We start from the raw sequence: 14,559 nt of genomic DNA, 5'->3' as shown, positions 1-14,559 counted from the left end.
TTGACTTCATATGGCTAGAAAAGTGAAACTTGTTTCTTTCCAGTCAAGGCTCATGCAAGCTTAGTGGTAGTGGGAATGAGAAATGAGGATTTAGCTTACAGAGCTTCCAGCGCAAGGCGTATCATTTCTTCAGGGATTCCTAAGTGCCGGGAGTATGTTTTAGCTTGAGCCCAACAAAATATTTTGCTTTTCCTGAAATGGTATAACCACTTTTTTGTGAGTTCCTAAAATCTCCTCTTAAGGAATGTATATGTTTGTGCATTTTGGCAAATGGAAGAAAAAGACTGATCTCCACAGGCACAACAGAAACAGCTGCCTTGTGGCAGCAAACTGGATTTGCAGTGCGTGAACTTTCCAGCAGGGAGAGCCTCAGAGTTTGTTCAGGGAGCCGGACAGCCAGGCATGCTTTGTGCACAGCATTGCCACTGTGGGACATAGGTCTGGCACTTCCCAGAAAAATTTTTGCACGGATGCAGATCGACTGGCCAGCTTTAGTGCTACAAAGCCTCTACAGTCACATAATTTTCCTGGTGACAGTTCAAGAGCAAAGTATTCGTAGAACTGTTCTTGTCTTGCTTTTGCTCCCAAGGCAAACAACAGATAGGCCAGAGGAATTGTTTTGGCAGGAGAAGCTATCTCTGATGTATTTTTTTTGGTGGTTATTTTTTTTTTGAGGCTTCATGGCTCTTTCCTTATAATGTACACTTATTTCTTGATGGGTACTTCCATGTGGAATAATGCAGGAAACACGATGTCTTTTAAGGCTGCATATAACCTATACATAGGCTGCATATGACCTATAGCTCAGCCACATTGAAATAAAGCATCTGCATAAACAAATGCATAGTCTGGTGCAACTTTTCCAGATCTTTACCAGCGCTAAGCAGGAGAAGAGTGCAGTACAGTGGGGCCCCTGTTTCTTTTGCAGATCTTCGGGCATATTTTATAGTGACCTCAGACTGCCTGGGATGCTCTCTTTATTTTGGAAGCAATGTAAACTTGCTTGTTGTAGGGAGAAATCTGCATGGTGGTGGGAGTACCAAATAGTGTTCTCAGTTCTAATAATTTATAGTTCACAGAACCACAGCACGGCTGAGGCTGTCAGGGAGCTCTGGAGGCCCCCGGCCCCAAGCCCCGCTCCAGCAGGGCCCCCCAGCGCAGGGTGCCCAGGACCCCGTCCAGGCACCTTGTGCCACTCTCCCAGGAGGAGACCCCACAGCCTCTCTGGGCAGCCTGGGCCAGTGCTCAGCCGCCCGCCCAGCACACAAGTGCTGCCTGGTGCTCAGAGGGAGCCTCCTGCCTGCCCCTTGGTGCCCACTGCCCCTGGCCTGGCGCTGGGCACCCCTGACAAGAGCCTGGCTGCGGCCTCTTTGCCCCCTGCCTGCGGGGATTCACAGCCCTGGGTGAGATCCCCCTGAGCCTCCTCTTCTCCAGGCTGAGCAGTCCCAGCTCTCCCGGCCTCTGCTCACAGGAGAGGTGCTCTGGTCTGCTGATCTGTTTTATTTTTTCTGTAGTCCATCTAGGGGTAATTAAAGACAAGCTGTATTAATACTTTCAAAGGTTTTTTTTTTGTTAGCTTTTTTTTAATCACAGGGTATTCAGCTTTTGATGTGACCAATGTGAAAACTGTGTTGCTGACAGCCTTACAGACTGCAAAGGATACCTTTAATGTGTGAATATCCAACGCAGACTAACTGGGTTGTCATCACTTCACAACTTCCCCACCTTAATGCATACGTAGCAGAAGATACTGGATGAATGCATTTAAGGTACTGCCAGTAACATCAGCAAGAGCAGCGCTGGGCTGTCTGTAGCGTTCCTACTCCAGCAGGGGGAATGCTATTAAACATCTTGTCTGTAGAAATTCCACGTGGCTGACATGCCAAAGAAATGAAACGAGCCTTGTCATGAAGTTGGCTTTGTTCTCACCTGCTCAGAGATGTACCGAGTTTTTCATCTTTTGCTGCCTCTGTAAGCACTTTTGTCCTGTTTTAATTGCTTTCCTTATTAAGGTCCTCACTCTGAAGGAAGATCCATGCAAACAAGTAAGCAGGATTCAAAACAAATAGCAGAATCCACTCACAATGCGTTCTCCTCAAGCCTGTGAGGCATTGGAGGTAGCTTTTAAGTACATTTTTGTAACTCTCATTCTTGCTGAGTGCTCCACGTACAAGAAAGCTGGTAAAAATAAGACCACTGGCAAGTGATAAACACAAAGAAACTGGATTAATATTGTGTAAGGGTATTCATATGACAGTCATGTGGTCTTTATACTTTCTTGTACTGTTGGTTACTTTCTTTCTGGAATACACCCTGTGTGGTACTGAGTTTCTCATACAAGTTTCTCTCTCTTAGCTGCCAAAATGCCGGGGACTGTTTTTAGCAGGAAGAATCTTATATCGTTCATATACACAGTAAGTTTCTCCTTTTTTGCACGTTTCTTGTGTTAGGTTGTTGAATGTTACAGTACATTTGTTCTTCGTTGCGTAGTAACAGAAGGCAGAAATAAAGTTGTACTAAACATTCATGAAGCAAAAAACAAGTATTGGAAATAAATTGTGGCATATATATATTAAGGACAAAACACCATGGGGTTGTTTTTACTTATATAATATTAAAGTTTCTAACTAAGTTGCAATTCTAGGATTTTGTTTTTCTAACTGTCAGCTTTACTTTTTAGCTAGGTGTTCCAGGGCACGGATGCCTGCACTGTGTGTTTGTGAGCAAAAACTGTCCTATTTTTTTGACAGAATCAATGGAGAATTGCAGAAACATTAAGTATTAAGCAGCTTGGATCTACACAGAATTTTTGCAAGAGTTCCTATAAAATACCTTTATTTGCATCACCAGGCAACTTCCAGCTGCTGGAACCCACCGGTTTTGATTGACAGAAAATTATTTTCACGCAAGTTGTCCCAGCTGGACAAGGACTACATAGGAAAACAAATAAATTCCACTGTTGGAGTTTAGTTCTGTGGACCGGGCCAGTGTTTTAACTTCCCATGGCCTCTTGTCAGTTCTCCTGAGCAGTCAGCAGCAGGAAAAATGTCTGACATTTTCAGGGCAGGTGAAGGAAACATTCAAGCAACTCAGAGCACAGGCAGAAATGAGATGGTAACTGTTGTAGCCCTACCAGTTACATCCCTGAGCTTGCAAAGGAACACGTAGACTCGCTTTAAGTCCCAGCCTTTTCAGCTGGAAGTTTTGGGTTCCTGAGGGGCCGTGGAGCATTTCTGAGTGTCTGTGATAGCAGACCTACACCCCCATTTCTTTTCCTCCTCCCTTATGCAGATACTAATGTCTCTGTGGCCATATACACCTAGTCAGGACATGAAGGAGATCATGAAGGATCATCTCTCTCACAGCAGTACCTTAAATTATATCTGTTAAAAATCAACTACGAAACTTACCAACTGAAAAGAAAATCAACTTATATCTGTTTAAATCAACTATGAAGCCGCTCAGGAAGATGCACAACTTCACTGAGTTGCTATTTATTTATTTTTTCAGCCCTATCATCAGACTTTAAAGGGTTCACAGGCTGAAAAGGAAAAATCCTGCCCTGACTTGTTCAGGATGCGTTTGTGCACATGCATTTGTGTGTGCGTCCCTCTGCCTGTTTCAGGAGGCAGGGGGGAGTACTGTTTGGTTGCAAACCCAAACTGTTTCATGCGGATCCAGGACGAGTCAGGATTTGCATTCTGTGCTCATGTCTGGCTCGTTGGCACGGATCAGGGAAGAGAAAATAGCCAGAAACTGGCTGCAGAGCAGGACAGAAGAGAATTACATGAGAGATGCAGGCACTGTGCCTTGCCACCTCCTCTGACCTTTTATTATTCTGGGGATAAAGAAAGTTTGAAGGGGTGGCAATTTTCCCATGGTGCAGATTCAGAGATTCTCTTCTGGGGAGGGAACTAGAGCTGCTTAAAAGTCGTTCCCTGACGCAGTACCTTTTCTTTCAACAAGCAGAGGTAACAGGAGAGAATAATAAATAAATTGACCCTGAATTTCCATGGATTGGCATCTCTGCTTCCTAGGAATTGAGGGCAGTGAATAAATCTCAGCAGGTTGCTTGGCAACTCTCAGGATGGTTACCTTCTTTTATACCGAGCTGCAGAATGCATCAGTTTTGACTAAACGTGTCCTTGGAGGAGACATCCTTTTTCTGTAGAACAGGCTGAGGTGAAATCTGGAAATGACAAGATGCCTGAGAGATGGAAATACCATCCATCTCGCTGCCCGAAAGTGTTTTGTCTCACAGTTGTAAGCTCCCAGGAGCTCTTTTTTAAGGAGTCAAATGTCTTCAGTTTCCTCTGGGTGCTCATGCAATAAATAAGGACTGCTTTTACAGTCAGTTTTGATGAGCCAAGTGCATATACCACAGAAAACAACCTGAGAAACGCTGTACACATTTCAAAGCAGGGTTTTAACTGCGTCTTTCAGTCCAGGTGCTACATGTTTCAGATAATTTTTTTCTGTAAACAGAAAGAGGTTTGCTCTGTTGCCGTTTCCTTCAGGTGTTTTTTGAAGCATATGTTTGAGTTGAAGAGAGAGCTTAAAATTAGTAGCAGTTGCCTTGCTGTTGCCGTCCATCCCTCAGTGTCACTGTAGCTATGACATTTCTACCTTCATTCTTCCTCACCATGTCTCATAGGCTGCCACTTGTTACTTGACGGAATTACCATCAGATAATTACGGAATTATCATCAGATATTCCAGCAGAAAAAAATAACAACAAGTGTCTTTTCATCTTTATATTTTCTTTCTCCTCTCAGTTTCTATAAGTCTCTGCAGTGGATCAGTGTTGCTCTATCGAGGCAAAGTCTACGTGTTTTCATGGTCACCCGTAGAGAAGTACATGTTGTCCACTGATCGAAGCTGTGACCTCCCTGCCTGGGGCTCTTGACCGAGAGCTGGCAGCACGCTCACGCCGGGTATTAGACCTGGACAGCACGATGTTGTTCCTGGCCCTGAAGAGCAAACAGGAATTTTGCAGGAAAACACCGTAAATAGGTTAGCTAAACAGCAACTCACATGTTACAGTTTGGACCTCCGAATGTTCCTGTGTGCCTGTAGTGTCCTCATCAGAAGTTTCCCTCTTTGCTTCTTGCCTGCCGGGGCACAGGGAGCCAGCTGGGGGCCTGGCAGCTCTCTGATCTCCAGGTTGGGAAGAAAAAGCTGCCCAAGGGCAGAGCTGCAGTTCAGGAGGCTCCAAAATGAGCAGGGCCCCTGTGCTGGCCTGGCTGGGCTGTGGCAGAGCCCCGGCCTCACAGGCAGGCTGTCGGGGTCACGCTGCAGCCGTGTCCCCATGAGCCCCTGCTGGCAGGGTCGCCTAGGGTCTGCCCTCCGCAGGGGTAAGGCCACAGAGAGGTCCCCAAACCCTCTTGTGTTTTTCTACCCAGTAACAGCAACCAGACCACGGGGAGAGGGCAAGAAAAAGAGTAAAAGAACCAAATGGATGATCTTGAAAGGGGTAGCCCTGCTTCCCAGGCAGTTTTGTCTGGAACACCAGGAGGGCAATGGGGGTTTGGGTCAGGACTGGATGTCAGAGGACCCCAGGTGCTGAGGTGAGGAGCGATGGTATCAAGCTTTCTTAGGGATTTGGGAATTGCTGGAGAGGCCTCTCTTTCTGCAAAGAAGTTGTTTTAGACAGCTGTCAATGTAAGATAGGCAGAAACAACAGTAAAGAGAAGCTGAATTTGAGCTTGCCTTACATATCTAGGCTGTCCTAAAAAAGGCAGTACGTTTGTATTTTAGATGTGGCATTTGTAGTGCCAACACAAACCCCTGCTTTGTCTTTTTCTTGAAGTGAAGGTGATGAAACAAGCTCCTATTCAAAGGCTGAGCAGTTGGACTTGGGATTAAACAGTAGCTGCAGAACCAGAAATACAGGCTTAAATCCAAGTTGGTTTCTTCTCTCCTCTCTACCTCTCCTCTCCTTTTCTTTTTTTTTCATGCTTTACAGATATGATGGGCTTTGTGTTCTTTACGCAGTGTCAGGCGACTCATCAAACTGAAATCTCAGCCTGTCAAACGTGACCACCAGAATGACTAGAAATAAGTGCTGGGAAGGAACTAATAGTAAATCTAAATTGTGGGCTCTACAATCAGGGACAGATTTAGAGGATATGTAATATAGATAATATAATAAGTAATATAAGTAATAAGTAATATAAAATAATAAGATAATATAATAAGTGCTGGGAAGGAACTAATAGTAAATCTAAATTGTGGGCTCTACAGTGAGGGACAGATTTAGAGGATATGTAATATAGACGAATGACACTGAAGGTGTAGGCTTACATTCCTGATCTGTACAGGGGAAAAATTAATTGAAGTTTTGAGAGGGCCTGCTATTAGTTTGCCTGCAACAAGGTCAACAGTAGCTTACTTAAAAAAAAAATATATAAAAAAACAAAAACAAAACAAAACAACCCTCAGGCTTCCCAGTTACCTAAATCACAGTTCAGAGACTCAGTATTTATTCAAAACAAATATAAAACATATTTTTAAAAACCCACAAAAAATACTAGGAAATTTACGAAACAAAACTAGACTTAAGAACTTGAGTCTTATTTCTAAATGTAGATAGCCAAGCTAGCTGACAAAAGTTACGATCTTTAGCAGTGACTGATATAGTTCACAGGTAATAAACAGGTCTTTTTGTTGTCTCAAATTAGCCTTCTAAAATTGTTACTTTTGTAATGTTACTCATTCCCAAGCCGTATTTAAAATAGTGCAGTCAAGGTGGAAAAAATGCGGGTTCTTTTTCTCTGCGTGGAGTTCAGAAAGGCTTTTGCTCGAATTCTATAACCAAACCCCAGCTCTGAGCTGGGTGCAGCAAAGCACAGACAGCATCAGAGAGTTAAGGGCAGTGGGAACACAGCACTGCAAATAGTGGGTTTGTGGTGGCACTGCCCGACAAGTTCTGCCACACTCGTGCCACCACCACCCGACGAGGTGCCACACGCCTGCTACACGGCCGAATGTTGCTGGGGAGCTGGACTTGAATTAATTCAGCCCGATTGCAATTGTTCTTTGCACTTAAACTCTGACCCAAAAGGTGTGCCTTTTCCGGGGGTAATATGATCAGCGTGGTAGTTTCCAGGCACTTGAAAACAAATTCCTGCACTATAAATACAGATAACAGAAATTATCATGCTGAAATCTATGCTGCTAAAAGCAGACAAAGTACCAAGTCCACGCAATTTGCAGTCATGAAGAAGCCGTGGAGTGAAAAAATGAGTCTGCGTTTTTGGGCCCTGTTACAAAAGAGATTCTCCGCCGAGTCCTGCTGGTTTAGAGCAAACAACCGTTTTTAAATATTTAGAGAAGATTGAGTCTGCTTCCTGAAAAGCTGGAGCCAAAGTCTGAGCTGATTTGATTTGAAATGAGGTCATCAACTCTTAAGCAATTTTATTCATGGCAGGTAGGAATTTGATTCCTTGTATTTCAGAGTTTTGAAAGGTTTCTTTTTTTTTTCTTACAGCGTAAGAAATACTATTACGTGTGATCACACTTCCTTATCTATTGAGAGGAATCTGAATATCGTTCACCTTATAGAAACACTTGGGTATCTGATGGCTGCCAGCCTTCTCAGGACATTGTAGCCAAGGAGGTATCCTTCTGATTTCATGGCTCAAAACTGAGAGCAAATGCCACTGAAGAGGGAAAGTTGTCTAGTTTGTTCCCTCTTAAGTTATAAAAAGGTCTCTTTTTTTTTTTTTCTGTAATAAGTGTGCCAGTTAGTTCAGAAAAGTCAAGGATGTGGCTCTGTACCGTGAATGTGACCAAGCTTCCGTTGAACTTTCAGCTGCAGCTGTCGCTTTGTCCGGCTGAAAGCAGCTGCAGGGCAAGAGCAGGGGCTTGCTTGAAGAAGTGGTGCACGCATTTAATCACTACTCCTCTTTTGGCTTAAAGAGGGCGCTGAGGGAGGAGAAATTCTGTTTCACGCTCTGGCTAGGTGTTTGTAGCAGCCTGTTGATAACTGAGAGTTACCAGCATTGTTTGTAATGTTTCTAGGAGCTTTGCAGTTCTCTGTTCTTCTTAAAGCTCCAGTTTCTGCAGTCACACACACACAAAAAACAAAACCAGTCTGCCTCTATCTTAATGGGGGAGAATTTCCAAAATTTTAGCGGAGTGCATCCTGAAGACAGTCTAAAAGAACCCAAAACACAGTCAAATGTGAAATTATTTTTTTTTTTTTTAGCCTGATGTCACTGTTTGCATGCCTTGGAATGGATTGTATATCAGATATCTGATATCCGATGAGGAGAGTAGAAAAATGTTATTTTTATATTCAAAGGCAGACTGGCTTTCTAGTTTAGTGTAAATACTGAAGTCTGTCTTTACACTGACGTGATGTTCAGGTATCTGAACCGGTTCCTTTTGTTTGCCTGTCAGGTGAAGGCAATATGACCCCCTTACCTCCAGGCTACTGATTTTTAACTTGCTCCCAAGCTTCTCATCTTTCGAGGCATTGTTAAGAATATTTTAACATGCTTGCTTTGGACAAGAAGGACAAGAGGGATTAGGCACAGGACAAGTCATCCTATAAAGCCAGGGATGAATGCACCCAGGAAGCATAATTTACACAAAGACGTACTTTTTGTGGGCTTAATACATTCTCTGGTGGTAGCAAGTAGCATAAAGGGGAAAACATGTTTTATGAGCTGCTGAGGCTTTAAGTCAAAGTCAATTTTCTTGGTATGTTTTGTATTTTCTTGAATGACGATGAAAATATTTCCTCCAGCATTAGCAGAGTGCTGCAAAAGCAGCAGCCAGATTTTGTATTTGCCCTCTAAATCCCATGCTACCACCCCTGAGTGATTCTTCCTGGTAAAGCTTCTCAGCTGTGCAACATCTAGCCTCCAACCAGGGCATGTTGTTGTTACCAGGTGAGACAGGCAGCGGCTCCTTCCTTCAGCCCTCAGTAAAATGCTCACCTGCTGTTAGCAGCTGACACAGTTAGCATCAGCTCCAAAGGGGCAATTAATTGAGCAGGAATGGGGAAAACAATTTGGGTGGGTAACTCCAAGCAGCTGCCTTGCTCCTCCAGCAGACATTGCTGCCCTTGGGGTGCCACATCGCGTCCCTCAGACCTGGCTCCTGGGCCACGAGAGAGTTGTGGAGGGGGGAGGGAGAGGGCAGGGCCTCTGAGCTTTCAGACTGCTTTTTTAAGGTACATTGAAATTGGGTTTTGTTTTACAAGATGCTTGGGGTGTTTCCGCTTTGTGAATGGCAGCGCTTGTCCAAGAGCTGGTGCTGGTAACTCAGCTGCACGGGCTTCATTCGCCATTGCCACAGATCTCTGCTGGAGCCCACAGTTTCACATCAGTTAGCTGTGTTGAAATACATCTTATACTCCTTTCGTCTGAAGAGCTGTAGAAAACTGTCCTCTCCTCCCAGCAAAATAATTCTTTTTAATGTAGGTAAATACCTTGTAAAAGTACATATATATTTATGTCTATAAATACCTTGTAAAATACCTTGTAGAGGTGTTCAAAACACAGCCTCGTGTGCTTCTCCTCCACCTCCAAGTCAGCGTTCAGCACTGCTGAAGGAGGAGGACCATGAGGGCATTAAGTAAGAACTTGTTTCCACTACTTCTAGGAACAAGCAAATAGATTTTTACCTTAGAATTGCTCAGAAGTTGGGGGTTAGAAGAGAGGAGGTGGGGAGAAGACTTACTAAATATTTCTTTATTCCTTCAGCCGAAGTTGAACCTCAGCCTGGGGTGAACCTCAAATTTGTTTTACAGCAAGCTTCATCACATGATATCTCATGAATATTAGTCACTTGTAGCAGCATGCCAGGTAGGGTTTGGGATGTTTTGAATAATAAAGATACTATCTGAGGTGAGTGGACTGAGTATATACCTTAGAGCTGGCCAGAAACTGCAGTTTCTGTTCCCTAAGATATTCTAGAATTTGAATTTTCCATTATTTGGAATAGAAATTAGTACGCAGAGCTGAGTTTCTCAGTATCTTCGATTTGGGGTCAGAGAATTGGCTTGCCTTAGAAAGACAAAAAATAGATTATTAACTTGGATGTCTATCTTTAATGAGTAGATGTAGCCCTAGTATTTAAAGACACTGTAATTAAATGTTTTCACATAAATCAAACTGTAGGATTTTCGGTTGTTTCAAAGCCAGGTAAAGTCAGAAAGATGAAATATTTTGAAGAATTAAAGACAGCTTTTAAGAGAAGTGTTCCATCTGAAGTCAGGTGCCTTTTTAACCAGTTTTATCGATAAATACAGAACAGATGCTTTACGCCTTGTAGCGTGGTGGTAAAACTATTAGTACTTAAGATCTGAGCAGTCTGGAAAAGGAAAAGTTCCTTTTGAGTAAAAGCCAGCAGCCTGGGATCGTTTCCAGCTCCCGGTTCTGAGCTACGGTAATACTGTATGTGACCCTGCTAGAGGCTCCACCGAGATCCACCTCTCCGCGCTGCCAGCTGGGCACCTGACAAACTGCTTGGGGAGCCCATCTCCCAGGCACGGTCCCAAGGATGGTCACCTGGCTTTGTTGACGTGGGAGTGTTTTTTTTCCTTACCTCTTTCCTTTTTTTTTTTTTGGGAAACATTATGTAGGTTGGGTCTCTGCAGTCACTTGGGAGAGAATGGGGAGCAGAGAGAGAGCTTCTGCTGGGATGTTCCCTTTCTCACCTCGTAGCTAACAAAGCTTCTGGTGGACCTGTCCTAAATTGTACTGGTGTCATTACGTGCTTGTTATGCTCTTTAGAAGTGCCATTTCTCAAAACGTTTTCAAATTCACTTTTCTTTTTCCAGTTATCCCTGTTCTTGTGCATTAAGACAGTGACGCAAAATGGTGCTATAATGGCGTTTTGATTTTCACTTCGTTCGCAGAAGACCTTCCTTTTCTAAAGAGGGTTATCGCATTCGTTGCGTGGTGCGAGCAGGGGTGCGAGAGATGTCAAGGGAAAAAAGTAAAAGGATTCTGACTTTGTCCTGCCAGACAGCTGGAGTGCCATGCGTGTCCTCAGGTTTCTTTGCCGTGACTGAGCTGTGCCGAGACTTTGATCCTGTGTGCTGATCTCTGCGTGGGAGTGCATTTGGTGATTTTTTTTTTTTTTTTTCCAAATCCAAGAGCTTCTGATTAAATGTAAAGCGATCATTTTAAGGCTTGCCTATGCAGTGAGGTCAGTGCATAGTTGGGGGGGTGTGAATTGCTGACACACTGACTATATGGTGTAATTTTCCTTCATGGGCAGTCTTTAGGTACCCGTTTAGGGGTGCCTTTAGAAGTGGACTGCACTGCTGGATGCTCAGGGAATTCGAGGTCCCGCTCGCCAGGTTAGAACAGCACTGTGAATTTGGGGCAGGCAGCCCCAGGGAAATACATCCAGCTTGGCTCTAGACACTTGTAGTGATGGTGCCTATCTCGTATGGCTGTCTAATTAGACATTCCTGGAGCTGATGAGAGGATCTAAGGGGAACTGGGTTTGCCAGAGGGAATACTTTTTCTTTTATTTTCTTTTTTCTTTTTTTTTCTCCTCTCCTTCATGGCACTAATTGCTGGTTTAGCTTTCTGTTTGTTTGTTTATTTTTAGTTAAGCTTGGGGATGGTAAAGAGCTGCACTTTAAAAAGCACAAATATGGTACTCGGTCTTTTTCTTTTCCCTTTTGAAACCAGGAACGACTGTCCTTGTGCCCTAAATAAATGAAAGACATTCAGCCTAGGAATCTTAGCTATCATAATCATGTTTAAAGTGTTAGAGGGGACCATTTCCTGGATAAAAATCCAAGAAATCCCTGGTTACTTCACGGAAAAGGGAAGCGGCATACCAGCGTTGCCCTTTGCAGGAGCCGTGGTCGTGCCCGTGGCCACAAGGAGCTAATGCCTGGGTGTCTGAGTTAATTATGCACCGGCTGGCTGCACACAGGTCATGTTTGAGCAGCTTGTGAAAGGCAGCCTTGGCTGAGCCGCCCGCGACGCCGTGCGCAAAGCCGAGCGGCGCTGACTGCGGTTTGGTAAGCACGAGGGCTGCCAATTGGTGGGAAGCATTTGAACTGGCAGTCAGAGGAGGTAGCTGAGTGCAGCGGGCAGCGTACACAAAGATCACAGGTTACATCTGGGATTTCATTAGGAATGCCTAATGAGCACGCTGATGAGGCGGGCAGAGCTCCCCAAGTGTTGTAAACGTAGCTGAAAGAAGAGTTGCTGATAAGGCACACTGCCTAACTGCTCTCCTAAAGCTTTCGTTTGGCGTTGCAATATTTAAAGCCTGCAAAGATAATGGAGAGGAAAGTGGACAGTAAAATAAGAAGGGAACTGCCCTGCTTAGCTACTTTAAACAACAAAAACATAACCCTGGTGTCTATTCGTAAGCGGCGGGCAGCTCATGATGTGCCTGAACTACTGATTATCGGTGAAAAACCCAAAGCAGGATCTCCAATAGAAGCAAGCAGTAACTTGCAGAAAGAAGAGAAAGTTTTGCAAAATAACTCCATGGGACTGCCAGAAGTCAATACAATTGAAAGACAGGTCAGTGAGCTGTTGCTTGTGTTGGGAGGGAAGAGATGTTGCTGAACTGGAGAATTTTAAACCAAGCATGTTGGACTTGGGTTGTATATTAATGTGCTAAACCTTCTTTATCTAAATTATTTCCATCCCCAGCATGCATCTGTGCCCTGCAACAAGTAGTACACAAATGCCAAGTCCTCTCGAGAGCCTCTGAAATTAATCTTTGAAAGCAAATATTAATAATGAGGTATGCTATATTCGCTAATGAGCGTTTTTCCAGCTCCACCTCTAATAATAGAGTGGTGATTCTTAGTGAGGAAATATTTCTCCTCTAGAGCTGTGATTGCTTGAGTAGTTTGACATCAGCTAGTACTGGGTTATTCTCTGGAATTCTAGAAACGCTAAAAGGTCATAATTGTAGGTAAGTAGTTTATTTATAACTAGTAAGTGAATACTAACAAAAATTCTTGATAAATAAAATGTTGCCACAGGTATATTAGTTTGTAATTCAGAGTTGTAGTTTTGGAGGTTGGCTGTTATGGAGAAGAGGTTTGGAAAGATCAATGCTGCTGAAAACATTACGAGGTTTATTACTTAAAAAAGAGGTTTTGCTGTTTAAAAGTTTATGTTACAAATTATAATAATGTAATTTGGATCAGTGTATATTTAAGGAAAACAACCTCTCAGAATAAACAGTGTGTTCTTTGAAACTGTGTATACTAGAATGGCTTAAATAAATAATCAGACTGGGATGAAACAGCGAGGGCAGACCAACTATATGTGAAAGCTTTGCCTGTCTCTACTTCTCACACTATAAATGTTTGCTATAAAACAGTCATGACATAAATTACTTTGTTCTGCTAAAAGATCTCTTCTGTATTCAGTTTGCTGGAATATATGGGGCTGCTCATATCGGAGCAGTGAAGAACATCACAAGGCGTTTTGCTTGATTCTAATTTGAAGTTAGAAACCATCCATTTATGACAAGGCTTTTCCCTTTCCCACTGAGCCTAGTATGGTTTATATAGCTCTCTTTAATTTAAAAACACTTGTTTAGGTCTCTAAGGCTTATTAAGTATGGTGTATATGGGTATCATTTCAGTAACACTGAATGCAACTGCATAAACATTTCCCCATCCTCTGTCCTGTTGGAAAATCCTGTTCCTAAAAGGGGATAAGCAAACCCAGGCCAGAAGCATCAGGGCAGCTTAGCGTTTTGAAAACAAAACCACCATAAAGTTACATGGCTTTAAAGTAGTATTTTTGTTGAATCACAATTTCCAGGTGGAGATTGTGTTTTTTTTTTTTTTCCCCCCTTGTTTAAGACTCAGGAACCATTTGGAAAACAAAAAGCTGTGTTAGAAGTAGATACTAACACTAGTGGGTACTCACGTGTTGATCTTTCTGAGGCGTGGAGAGGGAAGAGGGAAGGAAGAACAACCATTTATGACCTGATGCAGCTAAACAGAATGTGCTGACAAGATGGATGGACAGGCTGCGCTGAGATTTGCTCAGGAGGATGAGAGCTGAATTTCTGCCTCCGGCCCACTCAGAAATGACGCTGTTAGAGGCGTGAAATTGAAGACTCTGGACCTTTGACGTTCCCAAGGCTGTTTTGTCCTCATTTTGTTGTTCGCTGGCAGCCTATAACAAACTGGGAAAACATCTGAAGTATTTAATTACTAGTATGTGGCTTTTCGGTTGTGCATTACTGCCTGCCTGAATCCAAAGCCGTGAATCAGCAGCTTGTGAAAGAGCAAAGCAGGGAGGGTAAAGCAGTGACAGATAAGGTAATTCTTCGGCAGTTGTGTGCTTCGAGGGAAGAGGGCAATAGCTGGTTTCAGCCTGTGGATGTCTGGGGGAAAGAGCAGCTCAAAACCTTCAGAGACACCAGGTGAGAGGCTGAGATCTGGCGTTTGTGGGCAAGCAGACGGGGAGAATCTCGGGAATTTGCTCAACGGGCCGAGCCCCGTTTCCCTGCCAGCTGACTGCCTGGCATCGTGATGAGGCATCCAGCTCTTGAACTTCAGGATATGAAATTTGGTGTCCCAGCCAAAGGAGGGACAACTGC

At 43.6% G+C, this 14,559-nt stretch overlaps 1 protein-coding gene across 7 annotated transcripts in view; it reads left to right on the top strand.

The window, feature by feature from the left end:
• Window positions 1–14,559, top strand: part of ATP7B (ATPase copper transporting beta) — a 46,459-nt gene that overhangs the window by 1,667 nt on the left and 30,233 nt on the right. For 2 of the 7 annotated variants that reach the window (XM_040542924.1, XM_040542917.1), the window contains exon 3: window positions 2,356–2,414. In XM_040542924.1, the coding sequence (XP_040398858.1) occupies window positions 2,356–2,414 (59 nt within the window). Of the gene's footprint in view, window positions 1–1,591; window positions 2,118–2,355; window positions 2,415–7,532; window positions 9,182–9,212; window positions 9,428–11,555; window positions 12,510–13,317; window positions 14,383–14,559 lie in introns of those variants that run through there. The other 5 variants (XM_040542933.1, XM_040542940.1, XM_040542948.1 and 2 more) reach the window with 5 other exon arrangements.

Source organism: Cygnus olor, chromosome 1, assembly GCF_009769625.2.
Source record: "Cygnus olor isolate bCygOlo1 chromosome 1, bCygOlo1.pri.v2, whole genome shotgun sequence".
Classification (NCBI taxonomy): domain Eukaryota; kingdom Metazoa; phylum Chordata; class Aves; order Anseriformes; family Anatidae; genus Cygnus; species Cygnus olor.
Note: the sequence above shows the minus strand (reverse complement) of the source record. Positions and strands in the feature narration are given on the sequence as shown.